This window comes from Elgaria multicarinata, chromosome 2 (genome assembly GCF_023053635.1).
Source record: "Elgaria multicarinata webbii isolate HBS135686 ecotype San Diego chromosome 2, rElgMul1.1.pri, whole genome shotgun sequence".
Taxonomy (NCBI): Eukaryota; Metazoa; Chordata; class Lepidosauria; order Squamata; family Anguidae; genus Elgaria; species Elgaria multicarinata.
In genome coordinates this window covers 36,660,775-36,687,286 of record NC_086172.1, presented here as the reverse complement: position 1 = coordinate 36,687,286, position 26,512 = coordinate 36,660,775, and the positions used below count along the sequence as shown (strand labels likewise).

General features: G+C 41.2%; 1 protein-coding gene across 6 annotated transcripts; it reads left to right on the top strand.

Annotated features, from left to right (window-relative positions):
- The first annotated feature begins 129 nt into the window (after nucleotides 1-129).
- On the top strand, nucleotides 130-21,100 carry DUSP19 (dual specificity phosphatase 19). Of its 6 annotated transcripts, none has more exons than XM_063118591.1 (5): nucleotides 130-148; nucleotides 14,497-14,687; nucleotides 15,493-15,539; nucleotides 16,349-16,501; nucleotides 20,733-21,100. In XM_063118591.1, the coding sequence occupies exons 2-5, from the start codon at nucleotides 14,576-14,578 to the stop codon at nucleotides 20,943-20,945; spliced, it is 525 nt and encodes a 174-aa protein (XP_062974661.1). In that variant the 5' UTR covers nucleotides 130-148; nucleotides 14,497-14,575; the 3' UTR covers nucleotides 20,946-21,100. The 6 variants fall into 6 exon arrangements, with proteins under 6 accessions (XP_062974661.1, XP_062974660.1, XP_062974659.1 ...); XM_063118590.1 differs by lacking the exon at nucleotides 130-148 and adding an exon at nucleotides 7,636-7,654; XM_063118589.1 differs by lacking the exon at nucleotides 130-148 and adding an exon at nucleotides 10,123-10,143.
- The last annotated feature ends 5,412 nt before the right edge of the window (nucleotides 21,101-26,512 follow it).

Here is a 26,512-nt window from a genome sequence, read left to right as displayed (position 1 = left end):
TCTGCTGCCCCCACCCCCGGCGGTGGGAACACGGCACAACAGCTTCCGCCTCAGCGTAACGTGGGAAGGGTCGGCGTAATGCGCAGTGAGCGCCTCGGAGGGGACCCGAACTCGCTTTCCGCATTTGCTGCCTGTTTTAGGGCGCTGGGTATGTGGCTCAGTCTCTGGATGGGTTCAGACCACACGCTAATCAACCGGGGGGGGGGGGAGATTAATAAGAACAGAATGGGAAACAGCCGTTGATTATTCATTATTATTATTATTTATTACACTTATATACCGCCCCACAGCCAGGGCTCTCTGGGCGGTTTACAGAAATTCTAAAATTAAGATAAAAACGAGTAAACGATTAGCGTGTCGTCCGAACTCACCTTCTCTCTCACACCCACCCACCCCAGCCTTCCCCAGCCTGGTGCCATCCAGATGTTTAGGACTACAACTCCCAGTATTTTTGCCCATTGCTCACACTGGCTTGGACTGGTGGGAGTTAAAGTCCAAAATAACTGCCCAGAGAGCTTTGGCTATTGGGCGGTATAAAAATGCAATAAGTAAATAAAATATCTTGAGAACACTAGGTTGGGGGGTGCTGAGGTACACTAATAATATAATAAGCCCAACACTGTTTTCTGCCACTTGATTAACTTCACTAATACATGGTGGCAATTAAAAACAAGTCACACTTTGAGTAGAAGCATCTGTTTTTTTTTCTTTTAAGACATAACTTAAAATATTTAGAGGGCACCAGACTGGGGAACGCTGATACACACTCTGCTCAGGAGTAAAACCTATTTAGTTGAACAGGGCTTGCTGCCAAGTAATTCTTACTGTCATAGGAGTCGGGCGGGGGGCGACACCAGTCAGGAAACTAGATAAGAATTTCATTTTATTTTTAAAACAAGATCAGAAGAGTTTTAAAAAACTCTTTACCCAGATATAACTAGATCCATTGCCACCCAGTGACTAAACATGGTGACACTCTCTCCCCCTCCACCCCTACTTTATTTAAAGTGCAAGCGGGCAACCCACCGACTTGCACTGTGAATAAAGTGGGGGTGCTCTCTGTGGCCCCAGAGTTTTGCCCATTTCCCCCCAATGCTCAGCTGTTCAGGGAACATATTGTTGTTTCCCCACTACTAGAAGTAGAGAGAAACCAGCAATTTTGATTGGGATTGCTGGAGGTGAGGGAGATAGGAGAGGCTTTAAAAACAAGCTTGAGCAGGACAAAGCCTTTAACTCCCTCCCACTGCCCTCCCACTACCACATTACCATGTGTTTGCCTACACATATATGTCGTATGCATGTGTGTGTGGGCCCAACCTACCACCATTGACACATGTGGCCCTTAGGTTGCCACCTCTGATTTAAAGAAACTATCATCACATAATCAGCACTGTTGAAACATCTGGTAGTTCTTGCACAGGATTCCACTAATGGTAGAAATGTCCATAACCTCTCTCACCTTGAGTAATCAAAACTGCAATTCTCCCACAAAAATAAATAAAATGGAATAATATCAGGCCACTTTGGATTGAGATTTTTTTTCCTCTGTGGTTGGAATGGGTGTTCTGTTTGTCTTCCCATGAACAATTCTGCTAGGCTATATATATAGTAGCTATCAGTGGTGGTAACCTGTAACTTAGAAGAGAAATAATGTTCGTTCTGTCTCAAGATTTTCTTTGCAGTCTGTACTACTTTCTCTGCCTTACCATTTGCTTTAGGATAGTGAGTGCTTGTGGTAATATGGGAAAAGTTGTAAGGCATCTGTAATGACTGAAATTCTGCTGCTGTGAAATGGGTTGCATTGTCGGTCACATTTTTTTCCTTTAATTTTTAAAAAACTTTTAACCCTCCCGTTCCCTCCCCACACTTGGTCAATTACATCAAATCACAGCACTAAATATGCAAAATAGATGTGTCTCATTAATTGTGACAAATCAGAGAAAGTATTGCAAGAAAATTGTTGATTATCTGGTTTTTTATGAGTCCCACAGATTTCTATAGGCTTCTGGCAAAGTTGTTCTGTTTGATTCCTTTTTCATGTAGTCTATCCTGAAAGTATCTTTTCTTTATCCCTCTATGTGTTCTTAACTTCTGTGTCAACTTTTTGTTTATTGCTGTGTCCCAGATTTTCTTTCTCCACAGTGATACTGTTAGCATCCAAGCTGTCTTCCAGTTGCCTGCTATTAATTGCCTCGCGGCTGTTAACATAAATCCAATAAATATTTTTTTCTTTTATCTCTCTATTTTCTTTAACAAACATATTCAATAAAGCTAGTTCTGGTGTTTTACAAACCTCTTGTTCAGTATTTTTTTCTTATTTCCTGAAAACCTTGTTCCAAAACTTCTTGACCTTCCTACATTCCCACCACATATGAATTTGTGTCCCATTGATTTAACATCCCCTCCAGCACAAAGGTGATATATTATTAATTTTTGCCAATTTTACTGGTGTCAGATACCACTTCTGTACTAATTTTAGCGCACCTTCTTATTCTTGTAGATATTGTTTGAAAGGGGAATCTGTCAAAAAAATTCTCCCATTCCCCTTTTTCTGTTTCCTCTTCAAGGTCTCTTTCCCATAAATGTTTAACTGTTACATTCCCCCTTATGTCCTGCTTCATTAACATTGTATAGACTTGTATTACCTTATCTCCTACTTGATATTTATCTATACATTTTTCCCATTCTGTTAATTCTCTTGTACTTTGCCTTATTGTCTTTCTAGTCCTTATAAATTTACTGATTTGCATCCATGCTAGCCATGACATTCCCATATTTTGTGTACAATTATTCCATGTCTTGTGTTACTGGGTGCTGCTGTTCATAAAAAAACCCTCATTTGTATCAATCCTATTTTTCCCCCCAAATTGATTTTGCCTACTGCTTTCCTTTTGATATTGAAGTCTGGGTGTGCCCAAATTGGTGTCAAGGGTGAGATCCCTGGCATTAATTCCTCTTTCCTAAAATACCATACTTTCAATAATCCTTTTATTGTGCTTTTTATTTCTCATTTGTTGTTTAATATTATATATATATATATATATATATATATATATATATATATATAAAAAACTGTATATCAACTGTATCAACATCCTGTGTTTCTTCTTCCTTCAGTTCCATCATTTCTTTTTCTATTTCTACCCACTGTGGACTCACACCTTCCTTTATTATTGTTAGCAAATGCCTTAATTGATAAGTATGATAAATGTGGTATGCCCCACCCTCCTTCTTGTATTGATCTGTATCTGAAGGCCTTTGCTGTTCTTGGTCTTTTGCTCTTAAAAATATTTTTTTCTATCACATTTTGCCATGTTTTGAATCCTTTAAGTGGTATTTCTTGCGGTAATACATTAAAGAGATAAGTGAATTTTGGTAACAGTATCATTTTTATAGTCATTATCCGGTCCAAGAGTGACAGGTTTATCCTATGTGTGATCTTCCACTATATCACAGTGCCACCTAGAGTTTTGCAGTGAAAAAGCAGGAAAGGAAATGCTCCTTGCGTAGTGTTCAGATCTCAAATCTGCGACGAAACTGAAAGTAGATACAGTTGATTAACAGCTGATTAATAGCCTCATGCAGAAAAGATCTAAGTCCAGAGCCACCTGTTCTCACTAGACTGACACTGTCCATGAACCCACTTGAAATCCATTTAAATCAGTGGGACTTACTTCTGAGTAGACATGTATAGGATTGCACTGTAAGTTGTATGCAAGATTTCTGCTTTCTGAACTCTTCTTCAGACTGGATAAGTAAAAAAAAAAAAAGGAGGAAGAGGAAGGAAAGCTCCAATGTGCAATTTGTAAGATTTGGATGGAGATGGTATTAGGCAGAGGTAAGACCATGTGAGATACAAAACAGATCTAAGGTTACATGAAAGGCTACTGCAAGAAAGAAAGAAAATAAGAGCCAGTGTGGTGTTGTGGCTAGAGTGTTGGACTGGGAGTCGGGAGATCCGGGTTCTAGTTCTCAGCCACGAAAGCTAAATGGGTGACTTTGGGCCAGTCACAGACTCTCAGCCCAACCTATCTCACAGGGTTGTTGTTGTGAGGATAAAATGGGGATGATGATGATTATGTATGCCTCCTTGGGTTCCTTGGAGGAAAAAAGGTGGGATATAAATGTAATAAAATAAATAAATAGCACTCACTTTGAAAATATAAAAGTTGGCAGCTATTTGGATCTGTCTCTTTTACAAGCCAGAATGCAAGGGTCCCTTGTAAGGCACAGAGCAAAAGTGAAGAAAAATAGGATAGTCTTTAAATTAGACAAGCAGGAGATTCATCTCACCAAGTGCAGCTGTTAAGGATTTAGTCTTTGCTGAGTGTTCCTAAACTATAGTTCTGGTATTTAGGAAGCCTTTGGCTGCCAATTAACTATCCAAAGCTGATCACTACACATCAGTCAAAGCATATAACAAAAATGGTTTTTGGTGGATTCAATTTTGGTTTTGTACTGACAAGAATTAGTAAGGGAAAAATCTTTTGATCCATTTTTTATTTTTATTAGAAATGTAGCATCACGTCAAAATATGTGCATATATAAAAAATTCTTGTGAAACAGAGCACTGCTAAAGATCATAACAGCTTAACAGGAAATAGTATTTCTTAAACATTTTGGTTTTGTTTTTAGACTTCTAGTCCTAATAGCTTAGAAAGGAGAGATCTCATTCTAAGAACAAAATTCCCATTCAATTTTGAATAGGCTCTTCAGCTGACAGGTACACAGGCCTCGTGAGCTTCTGATAAGCTAGCTTTCTCATTCTAAAATATCAAGATTTTTTATGACTATACCTTACCTAACATTTTTTGCTCATTAATTGATAAGCAAACACTTTAAGTTCACTTTTTATCTGGAATAACTGTCTCACACAGCTTCATTACTCAAAAAACAAAACAAAAAAACCCACTGTAATCCAAGTTATAGGGCTTTAACTGAGCATTTTCTCTTTGGATACCATGCAAGTCATCTTGACAACTATTTTTTTATGCCAGTAACCCAGAATTCATTGTGAACCTGCTTGTGACTTTGTGTATTTTCTCTTTAATACAATTACTACTTTTTATTTACATACATTTTAAAATCCTTAATTATTTATCATTAAACCTTTGGCATTTGCATTTCATAATAACATGTCGTATATTCTTTAAAGTGAAGCAGATTAGCGATTTTTCAATAGTCCAATAAATCCAATAAAGACCAACCAAGTCCAATAAAGCAAAATCAGCTATTTCCTAAAAATCCAGGACACAGCCTTAGGCTTTTTCACCACACCCAGGGAAATCTCCCCCCCCCCCCCGCTTTTTTATTCTTCTTAACAGTAAACTACTTGGGATCCTGAAAATCACTCGTTTTGATGATTTAATTGGTCCTAATAATTACCCTACTGCAACTCCTGGATCATTGCAATTTGAAGTTTGAGAATGGAGGGAGTGGTCACAGAAATTAGCTGCACAGGATAGTTGATATTGTTGTGAATTAATCATTATGAACAAGGGACATGACAAAATAATGTTAATGTTTCTTATTGTCATGGAACTTCAACTGAATGGCAATTCAGCTCCAGGAGTGAAGTGTCAAACTAGTGCTCTGTGGCATACATGAGCATGAAGCTTGATTTGTGCAGACACGAGCCATCATGTAAGCTTTCCATCCCACTGAGTAACATTTAAATGCATTAATTGCATGTGCTGCCCCATTTGCATGCAATGTAAGCATGCCAGCAGTGTGTATCTGCCCAGGACAGCACATGTGGTAAGTGCGTTTCAATGTGACTAGGCTTGCATGGAAAGCTTACACTGATAAAGGCTTTCCCTGTGGCCCATGCCCTGTATAAATCAGGAGTCAGGGAGAAAAACAGCAATGTTGGGATTGAATGAACAGGCAAAGAGTGTGTAGTTGGAGTTAGCTGGAAAATCAGGGCAGCCTTTGGTGTGGCTACAAATGCCACCCTCTAAAGAGTTGTCTGCTGAAGGAGCATTTGTTTGTCTCCAATTATGCTTTGCAAATATTGCAAAAACAAAAACCAGTACTCTCCCTTCCAAAGAAAATGAGACCCTGGGCATGTCTACACCTCCCAGCAATCCTGAAGGGAGGGGGTAGGATCTCGTGATATGCTGATTGCAAGATTCTCCCCCTGTGTTCATACAGGGCATGAGACGGCCAGGGAGGAAGGAGGACGTTGCACCTGCTCATTTTACTTCTCTTTGGAGACTTATGAAACATTTTAAATTAATACATTTTCAGGGGGCGGGGGGAATGCTGTTGAAACCAGCAATGCCCTGCACTGGCTGGTAGTCCACATCCAAACCCGATTCAAAATGCTGGTATTAACATTCAAAGTTATAAACAGCTTTGGGCCAGGATGGTGTCTTTATGCCATCAGGTTGGCGCAGTGTCCCTTGGAAACCCTGCGGTTTCCCTCCCCCAGGGTGGTGTTGGGTAATCCTGACGCCAAGGAGAGAGCGTGGGTTTCTGGGCGGCCATCCGGGACCAGAGCCACTGCCGCCCTCTTCCTGGTGAAAGGCAAGCACAGGTTGCCTTTCACCAGGCACCATCCAGCCATGCCTTTGCTGTGACTCTGGAGTGAGGCTTAGGAGCTGTCTTTACATCATCTTGCGCATCCTCACCTTGCTCCATAGAAAAAAGAAGGATTTTTTTCTCCATAGCTTCAGCGGAAAGCCCTGGGGTGGGTGCACAATTGCAGCGGCATCATATAATCGATGCTGCGACACCACCCACCCAAGCATTTAGACAGTCTCCAGGTTTATTTATTTATTTATTTATTTAATTACATTTATATACCGCCCCACAGCCGAAGCTCTCTGGGCGGTTTACAACATTTAAAAATAGTAAACATTAAAAGTATACAATTTAAAAACACACACACACACACACACACACACAAAAACAGTATAAAAACAACAGTATCCATTTAAAAACAACAATTGTTTTTAACAACAATGGTTATCTGAAGGACTCCCTCCTTCCATATGTACCTGCCCAGATCCCAACATCATCTTCAGGGGTCCTTCTCTGTGAGCCCCTGCAAAAGGAAGTGAGGTGGGTGGTTATCAGGAGTAAGGCCTTTTCTGCTGTGGCACCCTAGCTGTGGAATGAGCTCCATAGAGAGGTTTGTCTGTATGTTGTACTCTTTCTGGTGCCAGGTGAAGACCTTTTTATTTTCCCAGCATTTTAGCATTTTACCGTCCTAGTCTTTTAACTCTGCCGATTTAAATCTGTATTTTAAATCTCTGCATTGCTGCTTGATTTTATCCTGGCTGTACTTTTATATTGTGGTTTAAGTTTCCATATTTTATACTTTAAGCTTTACTTTATGGTTTTAATTGTGAACCGCCCAGAGAGCTTTCGGCTATTGGATGATATAGAAATGAGATAAATAAAATTTCATGAATGTTTTTCTGATCCTTTCTTTGTATATTTCGTTCAAGGCTTGCACTCTCCTTCTCCACTGTTGTAGTGTATATACTTTCCCTTTTTAAAAAAGGAGACGTGAATAAGCAATCATGTTCTGAACACACACAAATACATCCCTTTTAATTTTATTTTAGCTTTTGCCTGGAAAGATCTGTTTGACCCTGATTCATCCTGCTACTACACTCTACCTCTTACTCTGGGAGCTTGGCTGAGAGTAAAGAAATAAGTTGAGAAAGATCTGAGAAGTTGCCAGGAATGTTGCTTCTGCTGCTGCTGCTGCTGCTTTCTCCTCTTCACTTCCAAATGTAGCTGGGAAATGAAACTGGGTAGACCAGTCTAGAAATATTCATACAAAGGGTGGAAATACAAGATCAGGCAGTATCAAGATAACTACCATGGGAGTGGTGAAATTAACACACAAAAGCCAGTAGTGGAGGGGGAGAGGAATCCACATGGCCGCAGGATGTGCAATTATTTGAAGTTTAGTGTGCGGAAGCATATATAGCTTTTTGATTCAGATAGCCAGAGCTGCCACCACAAGAAGCAATCCACGATTATGATAAAACCAGGGGAAACAGACCAGTAAAAGCAACCACCATGGGTCATCTATTACAAATCTGGTTTTCACTTGTCACCTAAACCAGGATTAGGCAATCTTGTTTCAACTGAGGGTTACATCTTCACAAAGAGAATTCCTTCTGGGCTGTATCCTGACAGCGGCCAGAGCTACCCCAATTCCTCTTTTTTACAGTCACCCCACACACAAACATCTGGATTTGCACATAACGCCACCGCCGTGTACGGATTAAGGGTTATTGTTCTTATGTATAAAGCCTACACTATGGTTTAACTATGGGTTGTTAACCATGAACAACCCAGGAAGAGAACCCATGTTTTAGTTGGATTGTGAACTCTCATGGTTAACAGTACATAGTTAAATGATTGTGCAATTAATGACAACTCACGACAACTCACAATTCAATGACAACCTATGCTCACCCCACACTCTTGGTTTTCATTACATGAGAACCAGGCCTTTGTTTCTCTCTGAAGAGGAGAAGAGAGAAGTACTGTTGAGTGGTGATAAGAGTAAGAAAAAGAGAGGAGTGGTGGTGATTATCTTATGTTAAGATCAAGATCATTAAACTGTCAATACTGAGAGACAGTATCACATAGTAGTTAGAGTTCTGAAATGGAATTCGGGACATCAGGGTTCTAGTCCTTGAAGCTTACACTGACTCTCAGCCTAATCTATTCACAGGGTTGTTGTGAAGATAAAATGGAGAGGGGGGGGGATTATGTAAGATGCCCTGGGTTCCTTGCAAGAGGGAAAGAGGTAGGATATAAATGGAATCTATAAATATTGGTCTGTTTTGCGTGAAGGTCACATTTTAAGGGGTTGAACAACAGCTACAGAGCTTCACCTATTGGGCATTATAGAAATGAAATAAATAAATAATTCCCCAAAGCAAAGTATTCATGCTGAAATAGTAACAGTTCATTTTAAATGCTGTTTATTGACAGGAAATGCAAAAATACAATGTGTACATTACCTTGAACAAGACATCAGGGAGGTGACTGAGACTCTTACAATTAAAGTACATGTCACTAGTGAAAACAGCTTCAGTATCACAGCAATATCAACAGCCCAATTCTTCCGGTTCTGTGGCATAATCTAGCTTCCAATTGTAATTCTTTTGTAGGTTATCCCCTATAAGATGGTAGCATACATTGCATGCTAACTAGCACACTAGTTTAAAAGACCTACATCTAAAGCTGTCATAAATATAAATGAAGGGTGGAGTTATAAGTGTCTTGACTGCTGGTTTTAATAATTAAATTATTGCCCATGACTGAGTGTAACATACAAAAGTATCAACTGCTAGAGAATCAGAAGTGAAGCCTGATAATCACAGGGAAGGGGTGGGGAACCTCCAGCCCACAGGGTCTCCCCACCCACCTGTATCCTTCCAGCCCCCTTCCTATACCACCCCTCCACTTTGTGATTTCCCCATTCCCACCACAAGCTGTTCTGCTGAGCACTGGGAAAACAGCTGAAGAGGGAAGGGGAGAAAGAAAGCCAATATAATACTTTCCTTCACTCCTCAGATATTTTCTAGCAGTCAGCTTAGGAGCAGGGTGGAGATCATGGAGAGGGTGAGGTTTTGTTCTGTTTTGTTCAGCAGGAGCCTGCTGAAGGAAGGGTCTAGCTCAGTTGGAGTCCCGCTTAGATGACTGACAGAAGGAAAGTTCCAGAAGTGTGGTCAGAGAAGTACAAGATGAAGTCTTTGAAGGGCAAAACAAAGAAACAGCTAGCACCACAGGGCACTCCAAATGCCAGTGGAAGCTGTCTAGGGGACAGGATTGCTCTCTTATTTTAATTCTTTCCAGGTCTTCAAAATCAACTGATTTTCTATAACCATATTTCAGCTATTGAAAGCCCATAGAGGTATATATTTTTATCGGAATATATGCAAATATAAAATAATGATTCATTTGACAATCTTCCCAGGTATACATTAGAATGGATATAATTACGGTTATGTGTCGTTACAGTGAAAAGAATCTTTCTGTCAGATTTAACACTTTTAGAAAAAGCTACATCTGTGAGCCTTTTTCTAAAATATAGTTTTCACATAGAATTAAAAATGAATGAATGTTTGTTGGTTAGTTAAAAATAGCCTGCAGGTGATACAGCAGATGGTATTTATAATAATTTGCTTTTTAATTAAGCAAATATAGGATCCTGTAAAATATCATCAGCCTGGAAAGAAAAATCTAGTGCAGAACAGACTTGATATCCCCACGAAGTAGTCATTGCTGAAACTTGATTTAAGAAAGCACCAACAATTAATAATGTGAATAGTCTTTTTTATTACAGTAAAACAAATTGCGCATGTGTTTGAATTTAAGAACATGTTTAAAGGCTTTCCTAAATCAGTTTGCATTATACTCACAGTGGAAAAATTGTCTTGATCTTTTCGTTTTACAGTTATGTTTTAATTGTTTACTTACAGATCATCACGTAGCCAGAGGTTAAAACAGTAAGATGCCTTCAGGGTCAACTGACTTGTTACAGCTGGAGCTGCAACCCTATGTATCAGTTACTTGGATGTAAGTCCCATTGAATCTCATAGGACTTCCTTCCAAATGAAACTGTATAGAAATGAAAACGTACATGATGCCTCCGCACAAAACACTGAGAAATTCAGAGACATCTAATCCTGTAACTGAAGAAGAAATTAAGCAATGGGAAAATGTGAAAACTCCTATTCCATGGGAAAGTGGGCATACGTCCCCCGGGATGTAATGGTACCTCTAACATAATCTGGAACAGGAATCTAGACATCTTAATCAGCTCTGTGACTCCATGTATTATATATGTGACTATATGAATCTTATTGAAACCAATGAGTGTTCCAGCAGGGGGCACTTCTTGCTTCTCAGCCGTAGCTGCAAGTTTAGTCAAGTGTGAGCAGTTCGCTCATTGTTATGAAATTCTCGGCCTGGGTGTATCATGGAATGTAAGGCTTCTTGAAAACTGGTACTACCAGCCAGGGCCGGGCAAAGCTGGTAAAAGGCCCAGGCAAGATAGGAAATTTTGGCCCCATTTCAAACTGCTCATTAAGTATTTTTTTAATCAGTTCTAAATACATATGAACTAGAATGATTTATTAAAAAGGTAATGGCAAGCACTTTTATTCAAGATGTATATAAGACATCACTTCACATTCAGAAATGCTTTACGTGCTTTTGTTTGGGCAAATTCATCATCAACAATAGAAAAATCAAGTAACTTTGTCGGGGGACTTGGAGTAGGTCCCCTCAAAACTGTAGGCCTATGTCAACTGCCCCCACTGCCCCCTCCTCTGCCCAGCCCTGCTACCAGCCAGTGAAATAATGTTTGCTTCCTCTTTAATCAATTATATAGCTCTATAGCTCACACAGTTATATGAATCTTTGTCTGAATACAGAAAAACCTCCCGTTGTAATTTATCTCGTGGATAAATTATGTATTATCTATGCTATCCTCAGGGCTGACGACAAGGATAGGTATGGTTGGGCACTGGCCAAGGGCCCACACCCCAGCAGGGTCAGCTGACAAGAGCCCCCTGGAGTTGCTTCCTGCTTGTTCACCTGCCTCTTGCTGTGAACCAGACAACAATGGTGGTGAGAAGGAGGAGCAGCAGTGGATGCCACTGCCTACTTCCTCATTGGCTTTCAAGCAAGCAAGTGGTAGCAATGAGGAGAAAGAGGACGAGGAGCAATAGCAGCTAAGGAGAAAGTACAGCTAGGGAGAATTGGGATGCTGACGGGCATCCTAAGCAGAGCAGAAAGAGCACAGAGGCTGTCTTTGCCTCTGCATTTCTCCCACTCTGCATTTTTGCTAGATGGGCATTTCTGCCGGTTTAGCTAGGGCTCTGCAGAAGGAGAGGGAAGGCGGCTGGGGGTAGCTTGTATCCTCACTTTCCCAGTCCTCTCCAAGAGTGAGCAAGGCCACACCAGGATGCAGAAAACCCATTATTAACAGCAGATGTGGTGATCCAGCCTGTACTTAAAAGCCTCTAATTAAGGAGTATCCACCACCTTCTGTGTTAGTCTGTTCCATTGTAAAACCATCAAAAATATCTTTCTAAGTTTAGTCAAAATCCTTTAACTTGAACCCATTCATTCAGATCCTACCCCCTGGAGGGGGAAAGAAAACATCTTTTTCTCCACTACCTATTTGCCATTCAAATGTCAGGCTATCATATCATTCCTTAATTGTTTCTTCTACAGGCTAAACACACTCAACTTCTCCAACCTTTCTTCATCGATCTTGGCCTTCAGGTCCCTCACCATCTTCACCACCCTCCTGTAAACATATTTGAGTTTGTTGCTATCCTTCTTTAAACAGGAGTGTCCCAAACTGGACACAATATTCAAGATGAGGTCTGAGCAAAGTAGGAGAGAATGTCACCATTACTTTTTGTGATCTCGACATTATACTTCTGTTGATGCAGCCTAGAAATGCATTAACTTTCTTTAGCTGCCGCATTGCACTGCTGACACTTCTAACTTATGGACTTATTAAAACCCTTAGTTCCTTTCCACAGGTACTGCTGTCAAACTATATGTCACCTATACTATATTTGTGCCACTGATGTATCCTATTTAAATCCAGAACTTTATATTTATCTCTGCTGAAAATGATTTTGTTAGTTTTGGCCCAGTCCTCCATCCTCCTTGAATCCTGTTTCTGTCTTTTAAGGTATTAGCTTTCTTAGTTCGGTGTCATCTACAAATTTGATGAGCATCTCTCTACTTGTACATCCAACTTTATAAAGACATTTTAACACTGGGCCCAGGTCACTTCTCTTGAGGCTGACAAGGAGCTGCTGCTGATCACTCTTTGGGTATGGTTCATCAACCAGTTGCAGAACTGTTTAACAATAGCACTGTCTAGCCCACATTCAACAAGCTTGTCAACATTAATATCACAGGGGATATTGTTAAAAAGCCTTGCTGAAATCAAGATATTCTCATTCACAGTATTCCTCTGACTGGCGACTCTTAAAAAAACAAAAGGAGGTAAGGTTAATCTGGCATGACACTAGGGCCAGATCTACACTAAGCAGGATATGACACTTTGAAAACGGTTTGAAAACTGTCTACGGAGTGCGTCCTGGGCCACAACATTTGTCAAAACTCTTATAAACAGTTTCAAAGCAGTAGTGCAGATCCTGCCCAGATGTGCATCAGGTGACACATTTTTGAAACAACAATATTAAAGCATTTTCAGACATGATGCTGAAATCACTTTTAATTTAAATTGATCTGTAATGAAAATGTAAAACATGCATTGTCCAGAATGTACCTTAAATTAACATCTCTCTTCAGCTTCTGAAGAGATATTAACAGTTTAATGACATAAACAGTGTGAGAGAGGCACAAAAAAGGTTGGGGATTATTTTTGTTACATTGCTTGTGAAAACTATGTGTTCTTAGTAATTTCCATTCATTATTTTAGTTTCAATGCATTCCTAGAGAAGATTGTTTATTTAGAACATAACGACATGTCTTAATTCCTTGAAATCCTGTTTTTCTTCAAAAAAGAAAAGGGAAAAGGAAGCTTTAATTTCTTGTCCTTTTTAATTTGGTCTCTTTCTATTAGAACTTTAAGATAACTTTTTCTCTTTTATGGATGATTACCATTTAACCATGTCTGCTATCTAAATGCAGCAAAATCTCCTAATCTAGAAGAAATAAAGTGTGTGTGTGTGAAGGTTGGAGGAGTGACTCGGGCACCACGCTTTATAATGAAAGCTGCTCAAGGATCAGGCACTGAAGTCCACTAGTGGAATTACACATACACATGCAACTCTCCCTTTCTTTTAGGTCCAGAAATGCTTCTCTTCAGCACCCCCCACAGACTTCCTTTGATGCTATCCTGTACTTCTTCCCCGGTAACTTAACCATCTCACCTTTCTACACACCCAATAAATATTTGGTTTCACAGGCGCTGTGGGTCCCCGCCATGGCTACGTGCGTCGCCTCCCCTTTTGTCTCTGCTTTCGGGGGATCGTCTTTCGGCGCTTCCTCTCAGCGTGTGTTCTGCTTTGTACACTGGATCCTGTTTGTACACTTTATACTTTGACACAAAAGTCAATGCGAAAGACAAGAAAAGTGTGAGCGGATCAGAGCATGCGCGCGCGTGTGTTATTTCATCTCCGCTAGAGATTTCCTGCCGCTGGATACAAAAGGACTCCGAACCAATCCAGAAACACGTCACTGTGGCCAATCCAAAGCCGTCTTCTATAGAAAAGGGAAGCTTAATACCCAAGGTGGGGTTTTGTTTTTTTAATTAATTTATTTTGCAAGCAGCAGGCTCTCAGTGGAGAGTGCCATTGTATTCAAGGCTACTGCAAAGACCGAGCAAGATCTAGCCGCAAAAAGGATACATTTTCTCCCCCGCGCTCCTCCGCTTTTTGCTTCTTTCGCTTTATGTTTGTAGCTTGAAGGCTGCTTTGCTCATGTCATGCACTCGCTCACCCAGGAAATCAAATCCTTCTCCAGGTCTAATCTGAGGAAGCAATGCACCAGAGTCACGACTCTGTCCGGGAAGAGGATTATCGAGACGTGGAAGGAGGCTCGCATGACGCAAGTGGTGGAAGTCGCTGACTGTCGCGACGGGGAAGCCTGCGGTTACGTGCAAGACCTGAGCTTGGATCTGCAAGTTGGTGTCGTTAAGCCCTGGCTGCTGCTGGGTATGTAGGTGGAGCCAAAGCAGCGCAATGGTTAAGAAACGGTTAGATGTGGAGGGGGACGAAAAACGGCATGTCTAGGTTGATAAAGAACGTCCCAGTTCATTTTCTAGGGTTCAAGGCACAGAAAGTCTTCTTCTTCTTCTTCTTCTTCTTCTTCTTCTTCTTCTTCTTCTTCTTCTTCCTCTTCCTCTTCCTCTTCCTCTTCCTCTTCCTCTTCCTCCTCCTCCTCCTCCTCCTGCTCTCTACATTTAGCTGGCAAGGGCGCAATCCTATGCCTGTTAAGATGAGTGGGCGGGTGGGAAGACTCCTACAATCTTGTGCATGTTTACACAGAAAGAAGTCCTACAACTCCCAGCATGCTCCGGTCAGCAACGCTGGTTGGGGGATGCTGAGAGTTGTAGGGCGCTTTTTCCCCCCTGTCTGAACGTCAGTGGAGGATGGTGGCTCCGGTTTTAGTGATGCTGTGAATCCACGCTGGGTTTCATTCAGAACCAGACAGGACTCTAAAAGGATCTATTCAAGGTGCCTAGTATGGAAATAGGGTTCAGTACCTTGGATAGCTCCTTTAGATTTTTGGCTGGTTGTGACTGTAACCCACCAAAATCGGAGTCACCAGCCTCCACTGCTAAACTTGCATAGGTCTGCACTCTAAAATATTTTTGCCTTTACTACTAATCATTTATTTAGAATCCACAGTGTTACTTCAGGTTAAAAAACCCACTAAGCTTCATCACAATAAGCTGGGCTGGCTCTTTTTCTCATTCCTTTCCCAAACGTATGGATAATACGTCTTCTTTCCTCACAGGTTCACAAGATGCTGCTCATGACCTGGACACCATGAACAAACATAGGGTAATAAACTATGTCAATTTATATAAGCGGTCTCATGTTAAACATAGATTAAACTTTTCAAAATGTTTTCAAATTTGTTCTTCTCAGTGTTATCCTTTAAACAAATACCTTGCTCTGCATTGACAGGAACTGCAACATGTATTACTATCTGATGCTTCTATAAGTCAGTAGGTAGCTGAAATGGATCCTAAACATACTTTGCATGAAAGTGAATTTCATTGAAATCTCTGCGATTTAGGGTGCAATCCTGTGCATGTTTACATAGAAAGAAGTCCTACAACTCCCAGCATGCTCCAGTCAGCAATGCTGGTTGGGGGAAGCTGAGAGCTGTAGGTGTTTTTTTTTCTGTCTAGAGTATTGTGCCCTTAAATTGCAATCCTATGCATGCTTAGTAAGGGGGTAAGCCCTATTTAACATGCTAAAGATTGTACCTCAGTCTTTATGTAATAAGTTAGGGGTTGGATCCAATTTTTGTCATACTTAGAGTACCCACTGAAATCAATGGGATTTAAATTAATCATGCATAATTAAGTCTGGTTCTAACCCTGGTTTTAGAGCGTGGGTTCAAGTGAGCTGCTCTTACATGATTCTTATCTTAATTATTTAATGTTAAATAGAAAAATAGGGCCAATTTTAATAGTTATCAAATGAAAAATATTTCATAGTAATCCTGTCCTTGGATTCATGGCATAAAATGGAAGAAAGTTAGCCTTTGTGACAAATTCCTCAGCTCTTGGCTTGAAGTCCACAACCATGCCAGTATTTCAAGATCACAAAACTGTCTTTATGATCTGTCTTCTGTATTTTAGGTTACCCATGTGCTAAACGTAGCCTATGGAGTTGAAAATGCCTTCCCCCATGACTTTATATATAAGACCATCCCTATCCTTGACCTTCCTGAGACTGACATCATGTCCTATTTCCCTGAGTGTTTTGAATTTATTGAACAAGTCAAGTTAAAGGTAAATTGTTGCAATGTGTGATTGCTGGCTGTGGGTGGTGCATGGCAGTAGGAAGAAAGAAAGAAAGAAAGAAAGAGCTAATGTGCATTTTTGACCTTGCTCTGCTGAGGCATTAGGATCGTTTTAAGCTACTTCAATGAAAATAACTTGAGCTCCCACTCATAACTGCTGAAGAAAAAGTCTGAATGTCAAATGGTATATTTCACCAATTGTAAGATTATTTGGGTTTGGTTCTTTATTATTCTTATATTGAAGTTTAAACATTTTCTATTCATCTTACTACGACCAATCGAATAAGCACTTTAGAGAACATCTAGACACTTGCTTAAATTGGGGCCTTTGAGCTGAACAAAACAAAACATTTTTAAAAAGCTCAGTCTTATAGAGGTTTACTCAGAAAAAAGTCCCATTGGTGGATAGTGTCCAATAATTCCACTGTTTCTGTTGCACCAGCAGGACCCAGCAGGACCCAAATAATTTTTGTGAACTGCCCAAAGAACTTCGGCTATTGAGTGGTATAGAAATGCAATATAAATAAATACACTTGTTTCTGGAATGGGGTGTTGCTCACCTGTCCCATTTTGGGGTTTACCATTTAGGATCCACTAGCTTCCTGTTGCACTAGCAGTAGTTCTCGCTAGCGCACGGGCAGTATTGGACACTGCCCATTGATTTAAGTTGGTCTATTTCCAGGTAATTGAGTATAGGATTGCACCTTAAGACACATTTCTTACCTAATATCATTAAACCTAGCATTCAACTCTCCAAAGACACTTTTGTAGGGTTTGAGCACTGCTCAAGCACTACAAGTAAAAATCACATGCTAAAAATCAGCACAAAATTAGGTACACGTCAGCCCATGGATTGTGGCACTGAGTTGAATAGGAAAAAGTAAGATTTAAAATTCATATAAGTAACTAGGATCTTGCCCTATTTTATGTTTTGATGGGCAAAAGTATGTTTATATATAGCATGATTATTTTATAAAGCTAAAGTAGTCCTGCACAGAGCCAGTGATCTTGTATAATGAAATCAAAGCTTGATCTGTTTCATTTAATCTGTTTATTTGATGCTGCAGGCTGACAATATCTTGACTTTTCAAACCTGTTCCAGATTATTCCATGAGATCTACTATTTTCATTATTTAGCTAGTTTGGAATTAAGGAAGATATTATTGCTTCATCAAGCTTTGTGTTATTTTAGAACACAGCGTATTGATTACTAGTTACCTGAAACGTGTATTCATTTCATGCCCTCCTGGAGGTTTCCAGTTACGGTTTCCACTTCATTTCTAAATTAGATTTGCCATTCTAAGTAGCTTAGTGTCACTGTTCTGCCGCAGAAGTTTAATTTTTCAGTTAGTTCTTATACTCAAGAGTGTTTTTATCATCTTTTCTGACAGTTCCAATGCTTCATAGTGCACAATGCTTTTGTTACATAACTGGGGGGGAAAAGATAGTTTATGCACCTCTCATGAAAACGTCCCATCAAAGTAGTACAAATTAATAAAGCGTGAGGTTATGAATGGCCTTAGTAAGGCAAAGAAACCTATAATTAGAGACACTTTTTGATACCAACCTGGAGTTTATTTCTGCAATAAGGAAGGTTAGGGGGCTGCCTATATGGCAATGGGTTGCCGCCACAATAAGCAAAACCCCGCACTTTTGCTGTGTCGGGGTTGCGGCAACTAAGCCCGATGCAGCAAAAGCACGGGGTTTCTGGTGGCCAGGCCTGCCCCCTGCCCTCGCGGACAGTGACCAATCAGGGATCACCATCTGCCCAGCCATGTCTCCACATAAAGGATGGAGCAAGGTGAGATGGCCGAAGGGCTGTGTTCACCCCACTCCATCCTGAAAAGTCAGGGTAAGTCCACGACTTCTTTAAAAAATGGGGCTTCTCTGGAAAGCCGCAGGGTGGCTCCGCTGTGGCTGCTTCTTTGTATAAATGATGCAGCGCCAGCATGGAGCCACCTCAGTGCTTCCAGAATGTTTAGACAGCCCCTAGGATTGCAGAATGATCTTTCTTCAAATGGCATTTTGCAGTATGATGAAAGGAAACAAAGTATTAGGGTAATGCTTAGCTTTTTGAATCAATTGCCTGGTCCAGCCATAATCTTAAACCATTGTTTAGCAGCAGGTGAACAACCGTGCTTGAGTCTCCGGCTAGAACCTTCCTTCCCCTTTCTCTGGCATATGCCACAGGATGAGATCAGAAGCATCAGCTTCCAGGCTTAAACTAACCGCATTTTGTCATGACTTCCTATTAGAACAAACTGAGGTTAATTTAAATTATGGCCGCTTGTTGTGCCCAGCTGGTGGGATGGGGGGAGGCTCCCCACTTAGCATCCCCAAAGCTATTGGCAGCCTGGAGCAGCAATGCCTATCTGGATTGCTGGGACGGGAGCTTTCTCTCCCCTACAGTGACCCCGAAGCAGCAATGCCTGTTGCAGGTCACGTGTCCCCCATCCCCTCCAGCTGCATTGAATGCCACTATAGAGGGTTCCTCCAAAACTCTCAGGAGTGAGTTTTCAGCAGGTGTGGGGGACTGTAATGGAAACATAGGTAAGAATGCTGGTGCATCTGTGGCCTTAACTAGACCTAAGGTTTATCCCGGGATCATCCCGGGGTCATCCCTGTTCTTGTAAATGACACACAGGGGATCCCGGGAGCAGGCAGGGACGACCCCAGGACGACCCCGGGATAAACCTTAGGTCTAGCTAAGGCCTAAGTAAATGATAGAAACACTTACTTAGATGTTACCCACTTTAAAATCAATGGGACATATTTCTTAGTTAGGCTGAAATGCAGATCTGTGCACCAATACCTAATTTGGTTTTGCGGGTAACTGACAATTAGTTGCCTTCCTTCAAGTTAATCTTCCTGAAAAAGACTTGCGTATTTGAAAAATAAGTTTTCACATTTGAAACCCACCCAGTAAAATTATTGGATTGGATCCAGATTTAGTGAGAATAGATTAAATCAGAGTAAATCAATGGATTAGTCCCATTTCAATTGGTCTCTTCTAAGAAAGACAAAATCTGGACCCAATCTAGTGTATTTAAATCTTTTTCTTAATATTGCAAATTATAAATATAGACACAAAACATATTTTATAGGGGGTTCAGTTGTGGATCAGAATTCTTTAATTTTTGTGTGGGTGATAAATCTGCAACTTAATGTAGATGACAAAATAGGAACAGATTTCTTTCTCTTTGATACTTCATTTATGTATTAAAATATTTTAATTCAGTAAAACATCCAAGACAATGTGCCACAGAATAATAAAACTAAAAGTACTACTACTGCTACTACTAATTTAAAAACAACCACCATTGAATATGTAACACAGTAAAAAGCACCACTCACCTATTTGGGAGATGGGAGGATTGATTCCAAACCCCCTTGAGCTGAGTGCATGCAGCCCACCAGAATTCAGGTTCAAGATGAATATATGAAATAGAGGGTAAAGAGATAGGGCCGTCTCTGTGGTGGCCTCCCAATTATGAAATTACCTCCCCAACGAGGCCCGCCTGGTGCCAACGTTGCTATCTTTCTGGCACCAGGTCAAGACTTTTCTCTTTTCCCAGGCATTTAGCAAAATGTGATGAACTTAACTGATCCCAGGTCTGTTTTTATGTTTGGCTGACAGCTTATAGTAGTTTTTAGATGTGTGTTTTTGTGTATACTGTATGTTTTTATGGTTTAAAATTTTGTATATCATTTTAATTGTTTTAATTTTATGTAAACTGCCCAGAGAGCTTCAGCTATGGGATGGTATAGAAATGTAATAAATAAATAAATAAATAAAATATTACAAGATAAAATATTACATGATGAAGCTATTTCTGAGATCTTCCTTCAAGGGCTTGCTCAGATGGGATTAAAAGGGGGTTGGTTGGATAAATTCCTGGAGAAGGCTATCAATGGCTACTAGTCCTGATGGCTCTGCGCTACCTTCAGTATCGGAGGCAGTAAGCCTTTATACACCAGTTGCTGGGGAACATGGGTGTGCTGTTATGGATTCCTGGTCGGCAGCTGCTTGGCCACTGTGGGAACAGAGTGCTGGACTAGATAGACCCTTGGTCTGATCCAGCATGGCTATGTTCTTACTGGTGCTTATAATCCCTACAGAAGAAGAAATGACATTACATCCATTATTATTGGTAATGGCTTTCTAAATGTTATCTCTCTCTCTCTCTCTCTCTTCCCCACTCCCTTGCCCTGTCCCGAAGGAGGATGGTGTGGTGCTTGTTCACTGTAATGCTGGAGTCTCCCGTGCGGCAGCAATCGTCATAGGCTTCCTGATGTACTCAGAAGGACTCAATTTTGCCAGGGCTTTTTCTTTGGTGAAAAACGCAAGACCTGTGATTTGTCCAAATCCAGGTTTCATGGAGCAACTCCACAAATACAATCAGTGCAATGCTAATAAAAACCCAGAAACTTAAATGCTACAGAATGATGAAAGGGGAAGAATTAACCGTTGTGGTTGGATTGTGATGAATAAAGCCGTGAACTTTTTAAAGACTCCAGTGTAGAATTACAGCTCTCACACAGTCATTGTAAACTTTCTTTCACTGCTCAATGTACAATTTTAAATCCATTTCACTCCAAATTAATAGTTTTGTTTTTATTTTTAAAAATATTCAGAAATATGGGTCCAGCAATAATGAATCAACATTTCTAAGTATTATTGGTCTGGTGCTTGTTCCCTCACCTGTAACTTCATTCTACCAATAAAAATATGTTGAGGACAGCCTTCCCCAACCTAGTGCCCTCCAGATGTTTTGGACCTGAACACCCATCAGCATGATTAATTGTCAGGAATGCTGGGAGTAGAAATCGAAAAGTCTGGAGGGCACCAGGTTGGGGAAGACTGGTTTAAGGCATCACAGTCAGAATTATACCTATTCATTGTATCATTTGTCTATAACAGTGGTCTTCAACTGGTCCAGACCAGAGACCCACCTTGGATTCCGAACCTCCAACACGAGACCCACTTCCGCAATTGCCCAACATGGTGGCAGCAGCTTTACCGTGACCCATCTGAACTGATCTCACGACCCACTTTTGGGTAGTGAACCACCAGTTGAAGACCACTGGTCTATAAAACTATTTAGGGAACCATCCTACGGCCTCTGACCTCAGAAGAGGGAGTCTTGAGACACAACCCCCTCCCTCCCCACTAGTATGGAAAGAACTGTGCCAGCTGGCCTCCAAGATTGGAAATTTGACCTCAGAGAGGGGAGAAAGGTGGGGTTCCAGTAAGCAAGGAGGGGAGGAGACTAGAGAGGATAGGATACAAGCTATCCTGAGCCTCTTCCAGCCTCCTTCCCTCCAGCTTTGAAGTGCTGTGCTAGAAGGGCCAAAAAAAAATGCAATGAGGAGAGGATGGGGAGGTGAAGATTGTCTCTGCTGCTCCTTCCACTTTGCTGGCTTTAACCCAGCAGGGCACTGGATACACAGAAGCCTTTGCGTCCAGAGGCTTCGATCTCACCAGGGGTACAATCCTGTGGATGTTTAGAGAGAAAAAAAATACCCATAACAACCAGCATCTCTCCAACCAGCAATGCTGGCTGGGGCATGCTGAGAATTATAGGGCTTTGTTCCCTTAGTTCTAGCAGTCTTTCATTCTCTTCAAGAATAATTTGTCTCAAGCACTCATGTTTACCAAAATGTTGTGCATGTTAGGCCTCAGAGTGGGCTGCCTTTCCCATCTTGGTGTCGTCTTGATTTGTTGGACTACGTCTGGGAGTTATAGTCCAACACATATGAAGAGCCTCAGGTTGGGGAAGGCTGCTCTCAGCTGCTTGGTTCCAGGACTCAGGCTGTCAGCCCAAGCCAATCAGAGACACAATTCACCCTTGGGGTTAAGACATTTCAACGTTTGTACTCAAAATGGCAGGTAGATACTGAAAGTCAGTAATAGGCTCATCAGCTGAATTTGACTTTAATGTTACATTGAATCTATATCCACCTTACACACCTGGAAAAATGTAGATAGTTGTTTTAGTAAGGCTATTTATATCTTGAATTTGTCTTTGAAATCCCTTTCAACAAATATTTATTGAATAGTCCATATTAATGATTACAAGAAGGACTCACAACAAACTGTTGCAGTGTGGAGTGCGCCTGCTCAGTGTCCCAGCCGGCCAGCCATGCCTCTTTCAGGGTACTCCATTTTGTTCCCTTCCCTGTGCCTGGTTTTCTGTCCTCTCTGTTCCCACTGGATAATCACCATTCTATGGCCACTAAGATGCTCTGCCCTCAGTGAGCTATTTGAGATGGTTGTTTTTGTCTTTTTGCCCCCCTTAGGTTCCACCCCCCACAGTGGCAGCCCAAGAACTTTTGCTGCCTCAAACGAAGGACAAAATGGCACCCCCTCACATTCCATGTACAAAAGCCAACTGGACTGGCAGATGGATCTGTCTTTAACACTGATAATGGGACAGTATCCTCCATAGCCCCTGAACGCTGCAGGCTAGCTCAGGGGGCACAGAGCAGGCTGCTTAGCCCACAGCTCTCTCCCCCAACATCTTGCTGCTGCCTCCCAGCATCTGCCGCCTGAGGCAACTGCTTCACTCTGGCTAATGATAGGGCCAGCTCTGCCCCACCCCCTCCAATGTTTTTCTATCTCTGGAATCTTTGGTGTTCACCCAAGCATGCAGGGTTTTTCAGTAACCCTGTTTTATTTATTTCGTTTTATATCCCACCATTTTCCCTCCAAGGTAGCCAAGGCAGCATACATAATCCTCCTCTCCATTTTATCCTCACAACAACCACCCTGTGAGGTAAGTTAGACTGAGAGTCTGTGACTGGCTGAAAGTCACCCAGTGAGCTTCCATGGCCAAGTGGGGACTAGAACCTTGATCTCCCGATTCCTGGTCCGACATTCCAGCTGCCACCACACTGGCTTTGTGTTTTGGCTATATAGCCATCGTAACTCAGTATATGGGTTCACTATTATTTATATGATGATTATAATCTGGTGAACGAAGTGTTCTCATCATGACTTGTCCTGCTTATGATCCCTTCCCTGGTCTTTCACAGGACCACTCTGTTGTTTACATCCTATTAAAGCTAGTCCCTTGTGTAAGCATACTAGAACTTCCTTTCAGGATCAACAAACAAAACTGTCCCATTTAAACAAAATGATCTTTATTTTTAAACATCACGATCAGCTTTGTACAATGCATTCTACGGTTGCCCTGGCAACCTGGCCCTTGCTTCTACATATGCTAGAAAAAAGACATGAGGAATGTTCCTTAATATTGAAATTATTCAGTAATAACTGACGCCATAACATTGCATGTCTCTATTACTCTCAAACATAGACTAAATATGTTCACAGTCTGCCAAATTCAGTTTCTATAAGCTTCATCCCACGTACCTGTTTCCCTCAGATTATCCCTGTAGTGCTAAGCTTTCGTCGTCGTCGTCGTCGCTACCGGGCGGCAGCGATCCTTTGCATACCAGGAAGTGAGTTTAAGGGGGGAAATGTAAAAAATCATAAAAAATCAACAGATGACCCAATTCAATTCAAATTTGGTATGCTTAAAGCTCTCCCTAATATCTATTACTGTGCCAATTTTAAAGCTTTATCTTTAAAGCTTACACAGATGTAAGCATTTCTTTAAAGTCCCACTCCTGCGCCCCAGCTGCGGCTTGGAAGATACGCTCAAAAAGTAGGGGCTAAATACAGCGAATCGTTTTGCTTTATGCACAATTAAGGCAGGATGCATGGGAGTACTCCACAATCAAAGCAGATTATAAGGTGGAAAACTTCTGAGTCCTTTGCATGCAATTCGCAGTGATTGCACAGTATAACGCTGGTGTGGTAAAGCTCTGTCTTCCACATGCCTCCATGCACGTTTTGTTAAACAGTTAAAACCCCATGTGGGGTGGGAGCTTCACTGATATGGTGGTCGTTGTGCATCTTCAAAGAAAGTGCTGCTGCTGCTGCTACCACCAACCACCATTCCACTTTCTCATGCTCTAGTGACATGGGCTACTTGGCATAATCTAGTGAATGAGGTGGCAATTCAACTAAAGTTATTTCTGCAGCAGTCTTAGTTTATGTCTGGAATATCTTTTATTTATTTTATTATTAATTTCATTTACAGTATCAGGGCAGCTTACAAAAATAAGCTAAATATCACATTAAAAATACAATAAAAGAAGACGCGGATATTAAAAAAAATCAACAACCCCAGCATAAAGCATCAACTGGAAAACGTGACGATCTGGGTAAATAAAAAGTTTTTTAGTTTTTTTAAAAAAAATCTGGAACCGAAAAGAAACCAAAGTGCCAGGCTACATTTAAATTCCAAAGGTCAGATGCCACAACAGGAAAGCTCCTGTCTCGCCACCAGACATCGCACTTATGAAGTAAGCAAAATCATGAGCAAAAGCCTCAGAAACTCCTAGGTGGATTCACATGGGAATTGGCATTTGTCTCTTGACTTTTGCTTTTAGTATGTGTTTTTACATATTCCTGTTATTGTAATGTTTCTGTTGTTAAGAGTAACCAAGGTAAGAGAGTGTTGGAAAGGTGGGAGGGTCTTGTATGTGAGGATTCAAAGGTTATATAAAGGGAGATCTGACAGTGGGGTATGTGTATAGGATTTTAGAAGGGGTAGAGTAGGTATAGGATTTAGGACCAAGCATTGATTAATATTAATAAAACATCTATCTCTTTGTATTTTAAATAAATCTTTGCTTTTGTTTTGTAAAAAAAATAGTACAAACTCCCACGTTAAGTGACTTATTTTATTACCATTATTAAATGTATTTCCTTGGTACTTCTCTTGTAGTGAGCTGAGGGAACCAGGAAGGCATGCTGGATGTCTCTGAAACCCAGAGAGAGAAAGGGCTGAAGTTTGGGTGTCGGTGGGGACAACTGATTCAAGTGAAAGCAGGCATTTGGAACCTGGGCAGAAATGCCAGTCTGCTTTCACTCAGTGGTGCAGTTAGGGCTAGTTCTTGGGTCCAAAGTCCAGGGGCCTGCAGTCAAGAACCCCCCCCCCCCCGCCCCAAATGCTCACTGAGTGGCAGCTGATTCAGGGCAGCAGAAGCAAACTTTCTTTTATTCTTAAAGTCATGGTGGTGCCATGGTTTAAGTGTGTTTAAAGTGGAAAGCTGTACATGGTTCTGAGTATTTCTTATCAGGATTGTTCTAATGTATAAGGAAAGTAGAGGCGGTTTTAAAGAAAGGAATAGCTGGAAAGGGGAGGGAAGAGAAATGTTATCTGTGTGCTTCACGACGGAATACACATGGCTGTCTAAAAGGCCCCTCTCCATAGGGCCATTAAGTTCAGGGTCTAAAATTACCTAGTGTTGGGAAGTTGGAAGGAGGCTCCACCGACCTGCCTCCTTCCAGACATGACCAGAATCGGCAGCCAGCTCCGCCAGCGCCTGGGTAGTGTTGCATTCTGCCCTGTTTTGATTTCAAACGATCAGTGATGATATATTTTAATTTTTCCTCTCTTACTGCAGGAAGGTACTTATAATGTAATTTCTGTTAAGGACTTAGGGTGCAATCGAATGCAAGTTTAGACAGAAAAATGGCCTACATCTCACAGCATGCCCCAGCCAGCCATGCTGAACATGCATAAGATTGCCCCGATAAACACAATCCACATTTCCCCCTACATATGAGTCTGAAAGAGCATGAATGTGTTTTTCTTCTTTCTGAGAAGGCAGAGACGCGGCTACCAAAAAATAAAATAAAAGCTTAAGTAAAAGTCCATGATTTCCTTATTTCCTATGAGCAGCTGTTACTTTTACTACGCAAAGAGATCGTCATGGTAATAAATAAATAAATCCAGCTCGCCATCGAGAAATGACCTGAGAGAGCTCTGCGAGGGAAAAAGACCATAGAGAAAGAGGGCGCACCAGCCTCAACTCTATGGTCGCATCTCTCTCGGAAGTGACGTACTCCCATCACACCGCGGGCAAGAGCAGAGCTTCCGTTATATTTGAAAGTGACGGGGGAGGGGTGCGTTTGAACGCGTGC